General features: G+C 35.2%; 1 protein-coding gene and 1 long non-coding RNA gene across 10 annotated transcripts in view; one reads left to right on the top strand and one right to left on the bottom strand.

Annotated features, from left to right (window-relative positions):
• The window catches only part of LOC143237199 (uncharacterized), a 23875-nt gene extending 14915 nt beyond the window's left edge, over window positions 1–8960 (top strand). For 8 of the 9 annotated variants that reach the window (XM_076476190.1, XM_076476187.1, XM_076476188.1 and 5 more), the window contains exon 5: window positions 8137–8960. In XM_076476190.1, coding sequence (XP_076332305.1) covers window positions 8137–8299 — 163 coding nt within the window. In that variant the 3' untranslated portion in view covers window positions 8300–8960. The other variant, XM_076476192.1, reaches the window with a different exon arrangement.
• Window positions 1–16019, bottom strand: part of LOC143237200 (uncharacterized) — a 19747-nt gene extending 3728 nt beyond the window's left edge. The window contains exon 1 of the long non-coding RNA XR_013019914.1: window positions 15598–16019. This is a non-coding gene — a long non-coding RNA (uncharacterized LOC143237200). The remainder of the gene's footprint in view (window positions 1–15597) is intronic.

The raw sequence follows: 16019 nt of genomic DNA, 5'->3' as shown, positions 1-16019 counted from the left end.
CACCATTAACAGACGTACCTTTTTCTCCACTGATGATCATAAACAAGCACAGTCTTCAGTCTCTGGTTGCCTGCACAGTGCCATGACTCCTAATTATTCCTTGCTTCTTAGATGACACATCTTGTTTTAACAGATTTTGTCATGTGTGAGGATTGAACTTGTAAAACAACTTAGCAGGAGACTCATTAATTGTTGCAGTAAGTATGTTATGGTAGACCAGTAAAAGCTTGATAACTAGTAATAGCACTTCATTCTGCTGCATTTAATGTTTTACTCTTTGGACAGATCATTCATTTAGCTGGTTGTGACAGGGATATTCATGTGTATTGTAGTTTTTAAACAAGCTACATGCTGGCTCCACCAAATAAAAGTTTAATTAATAACATTGGCCACTATGAATGTATATTAGTTACAATCAACTTAGTCAAATACATGTGTTCTACAGAATCTACATGTGTGTGTTATATTGGATTTCTTGACTACATCCATGAATATGATTATACAGAACCAACCAATTTTTCTAAATGCTGATATAAAGCACATTATTTGGTCTACTGTTCAGTTTGGAGATCTATTTCTGGCCCCACTGTGAGTCAGAATCTTCTTTTCTTTAAAATGTCCCTCATGTAACACTTCAACAAAGTGTCAGAGTTCAGAATCTTTCCTTTTAATGTATAATGATGTTAGTCCATTATCTTCTTCTGGTTTTATTTTTTTCTGTGGTAAGCAGGTAAAATAGCACAAGATAATATAGGATCAGGCACTCATTTATTTCTTGTATGTTGTTCTACACACAGCACTGATGTCAATTTGCATGAAAAGTTATACTTCTGACATTTTTCTTACTTAACTGCCTAATCCCTGGAAATTCCACATATCCCAGTGGCATGTCTAAAACCTTGGTTTTAATACTCGTACAGAGATGCCAACCATTACGATTTGAGCATAATCATTACAATTTTGGTGTATATATTAAGACTATATGCTCATACAGACAAATATTACAACTTGTTGCAACTCCCAAATTATTATATATTATATTGGCCTATACAATAAAGTGATAAATTGTTCCCCCAGGGCTTCAAAGGGGTGAAAAAAAAATTTTTAGTGAGATACAAATAAATTTTAATAATAAATAAAAGACATAGTCCAAATGGCTACTTGCAATAATCATGTTTGTGCTTGAAATAATAAAAAATATTTGTATCTCCGACATCTACCAATAGTTTGAGTGTAGTGCTTCTCCACACTGGGTACGTGGGGAAATCCATAGTTACATCATCAGTGCTTGTCAGCCAGTCAGCGCTTGCCTAATATAGGAGGTACAGTATTTGAAAACAGATATATGTCAAAAGAGTGCCCCTTTGCCTGGAGATGTACAAGACTCCAGTTGAGATATTGGAATGAACCATCACTGAACAAGTCCTGAAGAGCTGGGAAAAGTGAGCCAATGCCTAACATACTGTAAGGAGCTCCAGGAAATTGATAAAGAGAGAATATAAGGATACATTTTACAGCCCAGAGACCTCACAAACATTCAGGTAGGCACCCTGACCAGAAAGAGGCATCCACAAAGAAGTGACATTCTGGATAAGGAGGAGAAAGAGGAACATCCACAACAGTGTCCTTCCATTCCAACCACAAGGTAAAGGCAGTTTTTAAGGAAGTAGAGGGGCATCTAAGGGATCCTAAACTAGAATCTACTGGTCCATCAAAGCTTAATGAAGGCAAAACACAATTAAGATAGATGAGAACTTCCAGAGAAGTACATGTCTCTAAAGAGATATTATATCCTCTTGTGCAGTGGAAAAAGGAGAGTGGAATAGGTTGAAAACTACAGCTCTACAGTCCAAAAATGAAGAGAAGAAGGTTGGGTCTGATTGAGGAGGGAATCAAGCAATATCTCAAGATGAACAAGATATCATAAAAGTGAGGAAAGACTTTTTCATCCCACCTGTGTAGTTTCTCACAGGAGAAACTAAGTACAAAAGACAAAGAAGACCTGTAAGGAAGTTAGAAGTAGCCAGTCATCCATGTAATGTTAGAAATGAAAACAGGCAAATGCACTAACTGCCTAATAAAAACATAGGGAGCTGAGGTGAGCCTGAACAAAAGAGCCTAGAACTAAAAACACAACCACAATGGACAAAATGAAAGTAATGTAAGGATGAATGCAGAGATGCCAACCATTACGATTTTGGTGTATACATTACGAGTATACGCTCATGCAGACAAATATTATGACTTGTTGCAACTCCCAAATTATTATATATTATATAGGCTTATACAATAAAGTGATAAATTGTTCCCCCAGGGCTTGAAAGGGGTGAAAAGAAAATTTCTAGTGAGATACAAATAAATTTTGATAATAAATAAAAGACAGTCCAAATGGCTACTTGTGATAATCATGTTTGTGCTTGAAATAATAAAAAATATTTGTATCTCCGACATCTACCAATAGTTTGAATGTGGTGCTTCTCCATACTGGGTACGTGGGGGGATCCATAGTTACGTCATCAGTGCTTCTCAGCCAATCAGCTCTCGTGTAGATGGGTATTTCTCGTTTTCCAAGCGGCATAGAAACACCAATGCAATTGTTCACAAGATGGAAAAAAAAGAGGCCTCATTCACCAGATTGTCTTGTTTCTGGCAAATCTAAAAGGACTAAAACTGTGAATCAAAAATTTAGGAAAGAGTATAGTGCAAAATATCCAGTCACTGCATCAAAAGTCAGTGACAGTCATGTGTTTTGTACAGTTTGTCACATCGATTTTTCTGTGGCGCATGGCAGGATAAACGATTGTTGCCAGACATACAAAATCAGCATCTCACCAACAAAAGGCTGAGGCGAAGACAAAAACGATGCAGGTAATGACATTTATGAGTAAGAATTCAGAATATGAAACCATAATTGCAGAAGTGATGTTCATGCAATTCGTCATTGCTCATAATTTACCCCTAGCTGTAGCCGATCATGCAGGATATCTATTCAGAAAAATGTTCCCAGACTCTGATATAGCGAAAACATATGGCTATGCTAGAACCAAAACTACAGCCATTGTACAAATGTTGGGTTGTGAAGATGACAAAATTATTTCAAACATACTTACTAACAGTGTTTACAGTTTAGCCACAGATGGATCCCCAGACATGGATGACTCAAAACTGTATCCAGTTGTTGTACGATATCTTGACCCTTTGCTTGGAAAAATTGTTTGTTCTCTTTTGACAGTGGTGGAATGGAAAGAAGCTTCAATGGGAGAGAATATTTTCAAGCTTTTGGACCATGAACTGACAAAGAGGAAAATTCCATGGGAAAACTGTCTTAGTTTTTCTTCAGACAATCCCTCAGTTATGTCTGGTATAAGTAAAGGTGTGATGGGACACATCTCAAGATAACAGCCTAGTATTTACTTCATGAGCTGTGCCTGTCACCTCATGAATATTGCTGCCCAGAAAGATCCCAGAGAACTGCCCTGCCCAGTTTCTGATATATTGATAGATATCTACTATTTTCTGGACAAAAGTGCTAGCAAAAAACAACATTTCAAAGAGTTTCAAGGATTGTATGACAAAGAAACAAGAAAAATTCTACAACTTGTTAATGCAAGATGGCTATGCTCTTTGCGAGATCTACCAATTTCAGCGTGAAAAAGAAGAAAAAAAAGTCATCATCACCCACTATTCCAATGTGGTCACCCTCCCAAGTACTAACCGGGCCCGACGCTGCTTAGATTCGGAGATAAAAGGAGAACCGGCGCTTTCCCCGTTGTACAAAGGACTATCACTTGGGGTGTGTCTCAAGAGAATATTGGGCATGTGGAAGCCATTGAAGAAGTATTTTCACTGTGAAAAGGAAAAACTAGATTCAAAAGTATCTAAATGTGCAGCTCAGTCAGACAGCAAGACTTTAACAGTCAAGATATCCTCTCAGCCACACAGGGACACAGTCAAAACACCCTCCCAGCCACACAGGGACACAAGACAACAGTCTCCAAAAGCAGACAAAGAAATATTTGATATAACTCACTATATGTTTAGGCCATCTGACCTTGAACTAAAGAAGAGACAATGAAAAAAGAGAAGAAAACGAAAGCTAGCAAGGAAGTTACCAAGAAAAGTTATGCACAGAGCAAGTTAGATAAGTTAACAGTTTTCTTGGACAACAAAATGAACTTGTTATTTTGTCATTTTCTTCAGTCTGCAATTCCTCTATTTGAGCAAGCCAATTTGATATTGCAAAGAGAAGAACCTTGCATACACATTATGCATAGAACTCTGATTACACAAGTTAAAAATATACTAGTCAGATACATCAAACCAGAATATCTTGATGGCAACGTCACTGAACTTGACTACAACAATGAATCCTTACACAAATCTGATCAGGCAGTTTCTTTTGGAAATGCTGCCAAGAAATACATTGTTAAATATGAAAAGGACCTGGACCTGATCAGCTTTTACACCAGTGTCAAGAAATACTATATTGCAGCTACAAATTACATGATGAAACATTTCCCTCTTCATGATGAACTTCTGATTCACGCAGAGGTTGCTGATCCAAAACTGAAAGTCAGAAAAGATTTCTCTTCTCTACGCTTCTTCACAGACAGGTATCCTGTCCTTGTCAATACACATAAGTACGATACTATTGACAAGTTGGAAGGGCAATATTTGAACTATCAAATTGATACTTTCTCAGAAACTGTCCTTCAGTTGAATGTTGACAAGTTTTGAATTCAGCTGTCTACAGTTAAGGATGGAAATGGCAACCAGAAGTATGACATTCCGTGTAGGGTTATGCTTGGAATTCTTACAATCTTCCATTCTAATGCTGACAGTGAAAGTATATTTAGTTTAGTGACTAAAAACAAAAGCACGTACAGACCAAACTTGAGCACCTCAGTTTTGAGCAGTATTATAACACACAAGATGTGTATGCAGTCACAAGGACAATGGTATTATAACTCCCAACCATCCAGAGACATTTTCATGAAAGCAAAGGCTGCAACAGCTGCAAAACTATTACAATAAGTGTCATAAACATGATATAAACTAGTCCTTACACAAAGGCTTTTTCTGCTTATTGTTTGTGCATGTTCAATGTTATTTTACCAGTATGTTTGTTACTCTGAGCTAAATAAAAGACATAATTTCAAAATAATTTTTTAAAAATTTATTTATTAAATACACAAAACACAGTCATAAATGAGCAATCTATAGCAGTAATAAATAATAACAGTTATAATAATAATATGATAATAAACAGCTTGGAGATATTGGTCAGGCCTAGTAGCCGCAAATGATAAAGGGCTCTGTCTACAATCATTACGCTCAGTCATTTGAAATAGTTGGCATCTCTGCTCATAAAGACACACCACAGATAGCCCATGGTGTAGCTTTGCACTTAACAAATAAACAAAAACAGGAACATTTAAATGAATATCATATCTTGTTTTCTTGTGGTAAAACACTGTACTTTATTTCTTATTTTCTCTGCCTTAACACTAACTGTAGTGAAATAATCTGTTGTGAAAATTCAAAAATATGAATAAACTCAAAAATAAATTTTTTTTCTAGAATGACTGAATTGTAGCTTTCACCTGAAAACAAAACAGTAACCAGAATCATGTAATGTAGTTAAAATAAAAATAACCTTTCTGTTAATTATAAACATTTACTGTTAATAAGTAGACATGAGCAGGTAAGTGATTACAATAAGGAGCTTCTGTTGTGGATGTGGTAAATGTATTGATATATCTCAGAAAAGAAAGAAGTTGAGAGGTACTTATTCTGCCATCTGGACTTTCAGTAATTTTATTTTGTCTGTCTAATTGGTGCACCTTATGGAACCCATATAATGGAATAAATAAAACCTGAAATGAATAATTCAGAATGTTTTGAAGGTTATGTGATGCAGAGAAAGTAGGTTGAGAAATATTTATATGTTTCTTTTTGAAATTATGAAACTAAAACCAGTGAAAGAGTTTGAATTATAACTTACCTTTTAATGCCAAGTTTATTTCATGCATTGATAATAAAATTGTTTAACTAAATGTTCAATATAACTCTGTAAAATGTAATGACATGCACCCTTTGGCCCATATGGTTAATGTCCTTGCAGGCACTATTGTAGTTGCTCAGTCACTATACGTTACTCGTGACTAAGGTACTCTTTCCATTAGATATGTCAATCGTGCATCAACTTTGCATTGGATTGCATGTGGTAATGTCCATGTCTAGTAAAAGCACCTTGTACAGAGTAGCTGACTCCCACTTCTTAATTTTGATTATGAAAACACCTTTTCATTTTTTTCAGTTGCTTAGGTGAAAAATGCACATTTAATAATGATACACTTTCATTATTACTCTTATTACCAGGCTTCTCTAGTATTGTCAAATTTCACTGTAGTACATACATTCTCTCCCTCCAATATCATTTTAAAAGTTCCTACTTGTTGTTATTTTTGGGTCACATTTCCTGATATCAAATATTGAAAGTGTTTAATATATGTTTTGTATTATTCAACATTTCAATTGAATATAACAATGTGTTTGTTAATCACTCCAACCTCTTTTCTTTTGATTGGTTTATTTGTAATCAAGCACAAAGCTACAGAATGTGCTCTGTCCACTATGGGTATTGTAACCTGGCTTCTAGCATTTTAAGTCTGCAAATATAACACTGTGCCACCTGGGGAATGGCTTTGATTTTTGTATTAATCTCCATTAATGTGTACTTAGTATTAACTTAATAAAACTCAAAGTTGTAAAAGCAGCCCAGTAACATTATAAAAGATCCTTATCACAAATTTATATATTTATATATGTGTGTGTGTGTGTGTACCAGTTTGTTATAACTCAAAAACAAGTAAAAAATAAAACAAATTAAACAAAAAATGCTGCATTAATTGAAAAGATCCCAGGGTACAAACTACAATGTGGGATTGTAAAATGTACCCTAGGTTTTGGAGGTGACTGAAGAAGTAGGACCCACATTGCAATGGCTTGGTATCATAAACACATTCCTCCTTGCAGCAACCTTTCTTCTTTTGGGTTGAGAAAATTTTTTATGCAGAGGAGTGAACAACGTTTCAACTTTCTTCAACCCAAACGAGCTGTTTTTATATATATATTTTTCTCTACAAGTGGGTTTTCTCAACATCATTGATAACCTTTCTTCTTTGTTTCAAAGCCAATGTTGTTGCCATTTCTGTCAACTGCAAGGGGGGGAAAAAAGTCTCAGAAGTGTTAACAATGTTTTGAAGCACCCTGTTTTTGTGTGTAGTGGCAGATGACTCATTTTCAACATACTTGAAGACACACTATGAAATAGTGAAAATAAACTTTTTTATTATCTAAACCAATACATGCTCATACATTTAGTAACACTTAACATTTGGAAACTGTAATCATAACACAAGTATTTAACATTTCTTAGCAGAATTTTACTCAAGATCATGTGACAATCAGGATCCATACAGAAAACTAGTTATTAAATGCATTCAATTCTATCAGATATTCAGTAACCCTTTTCCTAAACTCCTTGTAAAGTTTTAAGCTCTTTCTCTGTATTTAGCAATTTGTTCAACAGACTTACCACCCTGTTGGAAAAACAAAACTGTCTCAACTGGAGTTGTTTATGATCATTCCTAATCTTAAATTTATTACTCTTTATCCAGTTCTCTCAAATTTCAACTACAAAGACACTGATGATTCAATATTATTAATAGTATAAATAATTTTGAATATTTCTTTCAGATCAAAAGAGGAAAGTTGAAAAGGTAACATTTATGATTAGTAACCTTTACTCCTCCTAATAAAGAAAAAGTTAGTAATTAATAATTAGACCTAGATGTTAAATGGTTGTGTAACTATTAAACAAACCTATCGTGTCACCACAACCTTACTGTAAGTTATCTTGATAGTTTTTTTGTATGAAAACCCATTCATCTCTGGAATTGTTCTAGTACCCTTTTCAACAGTTCAGTGCTTCTACAAGGTATCTGAGTTGTATAGGAGCACAAAGAATATAAAGCCAAGTTTTATTAGTTTCTAAGGGTAGTAATTGTGGTATTAACTTTTAAACCCTGAGTATACTGCACTTCCTTCAGCTGTGTGGTTCTTTCTTTTCAGATTGGACAATAATGATTCTACTTCACATAACTTCAGAAGTATACGAAATATTGAACAGCCCTCATCTAAATGTTCTCAGCTAGTTTTTCTATGTTTCTCAATGAAAACAGTTGTTGTAGTAGCAATTCTGGTTGTAATTATTTTGTTATATATGAATGCTTAAGAACTTGTGAGCCCTTAACATTCTGGATATTTAAAAATTCCATAAGATTGGTCACTTATGTTTATCATATTAATACTTAAATGCAGTTTATTAAAATATTTTAAAGTTTGATCAAAGTCAACATGGAGTCACTTTTGTTATCTTCTAATGTGAAAATATATACATGCAAGCATATATGAAATAAGATTGGTGCATAAAGGAACAATTCTAAAAATAGATAGATGTGGAATAATGAGCTGTTTGTTTTAAAATTATAAATTGATAAATTTTCATCATTCAGTTTTTTTTCTCCTCCACATGCTGTATTTTTATTGGATTAACTTGAATTGTTTTGGCTCTGTTTTAATTTGATACAGTTTCAAGTTATATATAAAATAACTTGTGCCTTAACTGAGTAAAATGTTATTTGACACAGTAGATGTATTTATTTGGATTAAATAAGTTATAATGAAAGAACAAATACAGAAATTTGTATGAGATTTCATTTGTCTGAACTTTGCAAGACTTGATAGTAAATTCAGAAAGATGAAGATAAATTTTCCATTTTAAATAACTTATTAATTTATATTAGTTTTAGTAACATAACAATAGTTATTTGTTAGAGAAATTAAAGATCACCTAGAGACAACATAACTAATAATAAATATGTTTATAAACCTTATAAGCTTGTTTGTTTGTAATTAAGCCTAAAACTACACAGTGGGCTATCTGTGCTCAACCATGCAAGCCTTTTTTTAATCTATTATATTTCTATTTATATAAAAGCATTAATAATTTTAATTTCCTTTGATGTATTATTTGGGCATCAGTCTCGTATATTGGATGTTTCGTCCTATCAAATATGTGACAGTATTTTGAGGGCTGTTTGAGTTTTGTGTGCATTTATCTTAGTTCTTCATTTATTGCAGTAGTTTTCTATTTAATTTAAATCAGGTTATAATTCTGTCTCTACTGTGAAAGGTATAAGAACTCTTCCAGACAGCCACATTATTTGCAAACTGGAAATGGGGCAGAAATTTGGACTTGATGAGGCATTTCACTCATATACATGGTGAATAGTATGGGGCTTAACTCCCCTCCTTGTACCACACGTGCCTCCGAGGTAAAGTACTCTGAAAAGGTTCCTGAAACATTAATTCTAGAGAGTCAACAAATAATACCTTGAAGTAGTTTCATTTGAATTTCGCGCAAAGCTACATTAGGACTCTCTGCACTAGCCGTCCCTAATTTAGCAGTGTAAAACTAGAGGGAAAGATGCTGGTCATCACCACCCACTGCCAACTTTTGGGCTACTCTTTTACCAAATAATAGTAGGATTGATCATCACACTGTAACTCCCCCACGCCTGAAAGGGCGAGCTAGTTTGGTGTGACGGAATTCGAACATGTGACCATCAGATAACGAATTGAGTGCCTTAACCTCCTTCCCATGCCATGCCTCCAACCAAAATCAAAGCCTCCTCGTAAATTAATCCGTTTTGCTATATATTGTCGAAAGCTTTCTTGACATTGAAAAGCAGGCAACAGTGCATTAGTTTTAGTTAAAACTATCTGCTGTAGTTTTAGTGAATCTCACTAGATGGTTTGTGGTTTGCCTTGAACCCATTTTGTATTTGAGGTGATATTGATGTCATTTCGAGATGTAACAAAAGTCTTGAAGTGATGATTTTCTTTGTAAAAGCTTGTAGGACAACTGGTTTGGCTTATTGGTTTGCAGCTCTCTGGTGTATTTGCTGGATTTCCAAATTTGAGAAGCATTAAAACGTCTGCTGGTTTCCTAGTAACTGGTATGTAACCTAATTTCAAGGCTAGATTAGATATCGACATTAAATGCTTGTGCATTTATAGCGTGCTTTTTATAGTGAGTATAGATAGTTTTTTGTCGTTTTTAAAGTATTTATTATTTGTGGTACTGTTATTGTTTGTTTTATTAATTGTTGATTAATGTTATCCTGAATGTTTCTACTATCTGCTCGGACTTCTTGAGGATCGGCCAGGAAGGTAGGATTGTATAAGGTTTTATTTATCAGTGTTGTTGATGTTATTAATATTATTGTTGAATGGTGTGATCGTTATGGGTTCGTCTGATGTTTTGTACGTGCTTTCTGAATATTTCTACTTTTTGCATGTTTATGTTGGCTGTCGTGGTGTATATCAGGGGTCGGCAATCTCTTTCCACACAGGGGTCAGAGGCCATGTCTGTGAGCGGATGGAGGGCTACATTTATCTTTATAGCTAATAAATGAAGGTAATAATAATAAAACGCAATGAACTGTGAATACTGTTTATTTCATTTTAGTAATATTCGTGTCGTAAAGGACACAGCGATTACTGTAAGACTTGATGCTGTTTGTCGTTTGAAAGTTTTTCAACATTAGGCGACAGACTGAATGAGATCAGATGCAAAACGTCATCTAAATTGGCATCAGTCAGTTGGGATTTTAACTTGCTCTTCGTGAATTTCATTTTTGAGAAAACTTGCTCGCACATATAAGTACTGCCGAACATCGATGCCATTTTTTCGCGTGATCTATCAGGTTGATTTGTATCCCAGGTTCAAAAAGATTTTTCCTGTAGAACTCCAGTAGATTTACGCCCTCTGCATGAAATTTGGATCTTAATAAATCATTGCACTGCATCTCAATAAGTTTCATTTGAACATTTTCTAGTATGGTGTCTACTTCGACGACAAATATGGTGGCAAATAACCTGAAATCGCTTTGTACGAATGAATCTCAGCGAAACAGAAAGAAAACTCAGCTCTGAAGTCACGTATCACAGTCACAAATATGTTGGTGTCTGTTGGTTTGGTCTCCTAGAATTTAGGGAAATCAGCGTAGTTTGATTTTTCAAGCTGACATTCCCACAGATATAGTTTTGTTTCAAAGGCGATGATGTATTCACACATCTCATGTATCAGCTGACTTCTTTTCTGAAACTTCAAGTTCAGGTTGTTCAAATGAGATGTTAAATCCGCCAGAAATGCCAGACTTGAATGTCATTTGGAATTGCGAAATTCTGAGGCATTCACATTTTTACTTTCAAGGAATGTAGCCATCTCTTCCCGCAGTGAGTATATTCTTCTTAACATTGAACCTCGACTGAGCCAGCGAACATTCCAGAAGTAGAGCAGGTCCCTGTACTGACTCTCTGCTTCTCACAAAAGTTGTTGAAACTGATGATGGCTCAATCCGCAAGACAAGATTAGGTTTACTGCCCTCACCACTACGTTCTTCAAATTTGAAGATTTAGCACACAGTGCTTCCTGGTGGATTATGCAGTGCATTTTTCGGACTTTGTGTTTAATTTCGAGGGCTTCCATGTGTCTTTGAAGCATAGTCACGAGACCTTTCTTTTCTCCAACCATTGCCGGCGCTCCATCGGTTGTTACACATACTAGCCTTGATAGATTCAGCTTCATGTCTGTGGTACACTTGAGCAATGCTTCAAAAATGTTTGCTGCTGTGGTAGCGCCCTTGATAGGTACCAGTTGAACAAATTCCTTAATAATGCCGAAAGTTGAGTTTACTCTACACACAAATACAGCAAGCTTAGCGTTCTGATTGCCAATCGTGCGGTTCAACATCAAGCCTGAGATAGAGTTAGAAACTTGGATTCTTTCTTAGGACCATCATGGGCCTGATGGATGTGATGCTTCATTTGGGGAACGAGGGTTACATGATTTCGGCTGGCAGGCCAGATCCGGCTAGCAGGCTGTAGGTATCCGATTCCTGTTGTATATTTTAGTGTTTGTTTTTTGTTCCTGTATGTATCGTTTTTCAGATGAAACTAGAAGTTTTGGAGTCTGTGTATGTTTGTTTAGTTTTCAGCAGTAATCGTCCCAGTTATCGGCCTTCAGCCTTTTCATGCCATTTCTTATTGTGCTTTTGAGAGTATTTAGTTTGATATGTTCATATACATTCTTTGTAGTTTTCTCCATTGTTTCGTTATTTTTAGGAGTTCTTCACGAGGTTTCCAAAATTAATACGGTTCGCCATAACCAAGTGATATGGATGCTCGACTCGCAGTTATATGGTTGCGAGTTCACATCTCTATCCCATTAAACATGCTTGCCCTTTCAGCTATAGGGGCATTATAATGTAACAGTCAATCCCACTATTCGTTGTAAAAAGGATAGCCCAACATTAGGTGGCGGGTGGTAATGACTTGTTGCCTTCCCTCTAGTCTTTCACTGATAAATTAGGGACGGCTAGCATAGATAACCTTCGTGTAGCTTTACTCAAAATTCAAACCGTAATAAATTGAGTGGTCGCTGGGATATATGTTTCTGCTACATTTATTAGGTACTCTGTGATCGTAGGGTAATAATTATCTGTTACTGAGTCGTTTTCAGCGCTACTGACTGTTTTTTCTGGCAAGTTTTTATTTAGTAATTTTTGGTACTTTGCCCAATCTGCATTTTTAAAATTGAATTTCGGGATATTTATTTAATGATTGTAATTTGAAATGAGATCGAACTCGCGCCAAATTGCTACAGTCTCGGTCTCTGTCCTCTAACACAGAGAGATATTAATGAATTTATTGTGGAGTGGAACTATAACATATACATAAATCCAACATATCATTAGTACCATTCGCGAAACAGATATGCGTAAGAGTAGTGTTATTTAGTAGGATTCTATCTGCGTCTTCAATAACTTCCAGTATTTTTTTTTTGCCGTTAGGTGTTGTTCTGGCACATCCGAATACGAGTTATTTGCTGTTCATGTCTTATGTTATAATGTAATCGTGGTTATAGTTTGCAATTCTTTGTAATAAGTTTATACCTAAGTTTTTATTTGTAGAGCAACTTTGACCAATGATCGTAAGGTTAGAACAACCAATCGTTTGGTTTATTTTGAATTTTGCGCAAAGGTACACGAGGGCTATCTGTACTAGCTGTCCCTAATTTAACAGTGATAGACTAGAGAGAAGGCAGCTATAGTCAACACCATCCAAGCAACCAACCCATCAACTGGTAAGAAACATTAATAAAGTATGATTAAGCCTGATATCACGCTACTGTGACAGGGATCAGAAAACATGAGACAGATAAATATTATTATTATTACTTGTTACAGAAGCGCAGATAATGAGTCAAAATAGAAAAGTCCATTTTTTCTGTTACCTGTGCAAAATGTAACGCTACCCACGCAAGAAATATTAGTACTTAAGGCTGGTAGCTGAACTTTACATCACGCTTATAAAGGTAGCATGCTTCAAAGAATGGAACTAGCTCTTGACTGGGATATATAATTTAATATATACTGATGAAGGAAGAGAGATAAGTAGCATACAAGATAATAAAATAGTAAAATAATGATAGGAGATGGGATACTACTCGGTTTTTGAATTTCGCGCAAATCTACACGAGGACTACCTGCGCTAACCGTCCCTAATTTAGCAATGTAAGGCTGGAGGGGAGGCAGCTAGTCATCACTACCCACTGCCAACTTTTGGGCTACTCTTTTTGCCAACAAGTAATATGATTGACCGTAACTTATAATGCCTCAACGGCTGAAAGGCCGATCATGTTTGGTTTCAGGGGAATTCGAACCGAAGACCCACGGATTGAGAGTCGAGCGTTTTAACCACCTAGCCATTACAGGCTATAATACTAGTCGTAGGTAATAGAGGTAACATGCACAAAAAACTGCCCAAACTAGTGACAGACCAATTTCATAAGACTAGAAGAAACGTAAATTTCGAGGCCAAGGAAATATTTGGAAAGATTACGCTATTAATACATGTGAACAGATTTTTAAAAAAAGTGCAGGATCGTATAACCTGTTGATAAACTTTATGAATATGATACAATTACTGCAGAAGAGAAAAAGAAACTTGATAAATATAAAATAAATTTAAGGTAATGAACAAAACAATCTTTATTGAATGATGAATCTGAACAAGAAGAATACATAGAAATAAACAATCACAGAACAGATATAATTTCTATCACGTGACTGATTTTTCTATCACCATAGAAAAAGAAATAGACGTTTGAAGGTCACAGGGTGATTAAGCAAACCCAGAGTTTAGTATAGTCTAGATATAACGACGCTCCAGGGCAAAGTCCATCAACAACTACCACTGCACGTGGCTATCATTTAAGGTCAAAAGGCACTACATGTGAGTAAAGTAGCCTTGAGTACATCTACCATTAACTAAAAGTTGCTTTTAACCTAGAAGTCCAAAGTACTGTGCGAATACACCTACTGGAGTTCAAGTACGTAGACTATCAGAAAATGTAATTTGGAATTAATCTTCTAGATTTACTTCGGACATTCATTGAAATGTTAAATCATTTTACTAGAAACTGAACTTTAACTGGGAAAGTAATAGGATAAATAATTAACAGAATAACTTTATTTCTACTTTTATCGATCTAGTGAAAACATCACAGTTGGTGATGGTGAAGGTTTCGTAATATTAAGCTTATTTCTATTGAAGCAGAACTGGGGAAGTTTTATTTTGGCAGGAGATAAACAGATCATACTACAAGATATATTTTTGAACAATGCTTAAACGTATTAGGAAAATTATAAAAACAAGTCATAAAATTTAAATCTACACTAACAGGTTCTTCTCTCTCCTGTAAACCTGATAATGACAACCGGAAATGCGTAACTGAACAAATGTTTCCCGAAACCACAAGAAACCAAGAATATAATATTAATAATATACGGCAAGAATTAAGAACAGCGCAACAGGGATTACTAAATCATTTAATAAAATTATCACATTTATATAAAGAGGATTATTTATTTGTAACTAAACATAAAGAAATATCAGTGCTCTGTCCATCACGTGTATTGAAATCTGATTTTTACGGATATATAAGCTCGAAGACATTCAGCTGTGCTACTGGGGAGTATGTAAGAAGGAACTAACAGAACTCCCAAAGGACTTACATAACGTACAGGATAATATATTATTAACAATAAACGACTTACATAACGTACAGGATAATATATTATTAACAATAAACGAAAGGAAAGATATTAATATTTCCATTTAGAACTTTAACGTTGGATGACAAAAAATGGATGAAAAATTAGGTGTCCAGAGACAGAATAGCATGATATATTTAGTAAATGCACAAATTAACGTAATGAATATATTAAATAATGGTTTGAAACTATATGATGAAGAAATACATTTTGTAACAAAATCCTTGATGAGTATGTCCGAGTTATTGACCACAGTGGAAATTAGAAATGCTGATATATATGAAGCTAACATAGAAATAGCAGTTACCAATACCATAACAGAAAAGAACTTACAACACTGTGGACTCACCAGATATCCCGATGTGGCTTTACTGTAAGAAAACACACACACACACATTGACTTTCAACAAATTAATGCCAAAGTAGGTCAAAAGTTAAGTCCATTGTTTTCCAGTACTTAAGGATTTTAGATACAACTGCAATAAACGTACTGGAATATTTACATTTCATCATTCCTATACACAGTGATTTGTTTGTTTTGAATTTCGCGCAAAGGTACTTGAGGGCTATCTACGTTAGCCGTCCGTAATTTAGCAAAGACTAGAGGGAAGGCAGCTACTCATTACCACCAACCGCCAACTCTTGGGCTACTCTTTAACCAACGAATAGTGGGATTGACCGTCATTATAACGCCCTCACGGCTGAAAGGGCGACGGAGATTTGAACTCGCAACCCTCAGATTACGAGTCGAACGCCTTAACACGCTTGGCC

Source organism: Tachypleus tridentatus, chromosome 13 (assembly GCF_004210375.1).
Source record: "Tachypleus tridentatus isolate NWPU-2018 chromosome 13, ASM421037v1, whole genome shotgun sequence".
In the NCBI taxonomy this organism is placed as follows: Eukaryota; Metazoa; Arthropoda; class Merostomata; order Xiphosura; family Limulidae; genus Tachypleus; species Tachypleus tridentatus.
The sequence above is the reverse complement of the archived record's forward strand: the minus strand, read 5'-3'. Positions and strand labels throughout refer to the sequence as shown.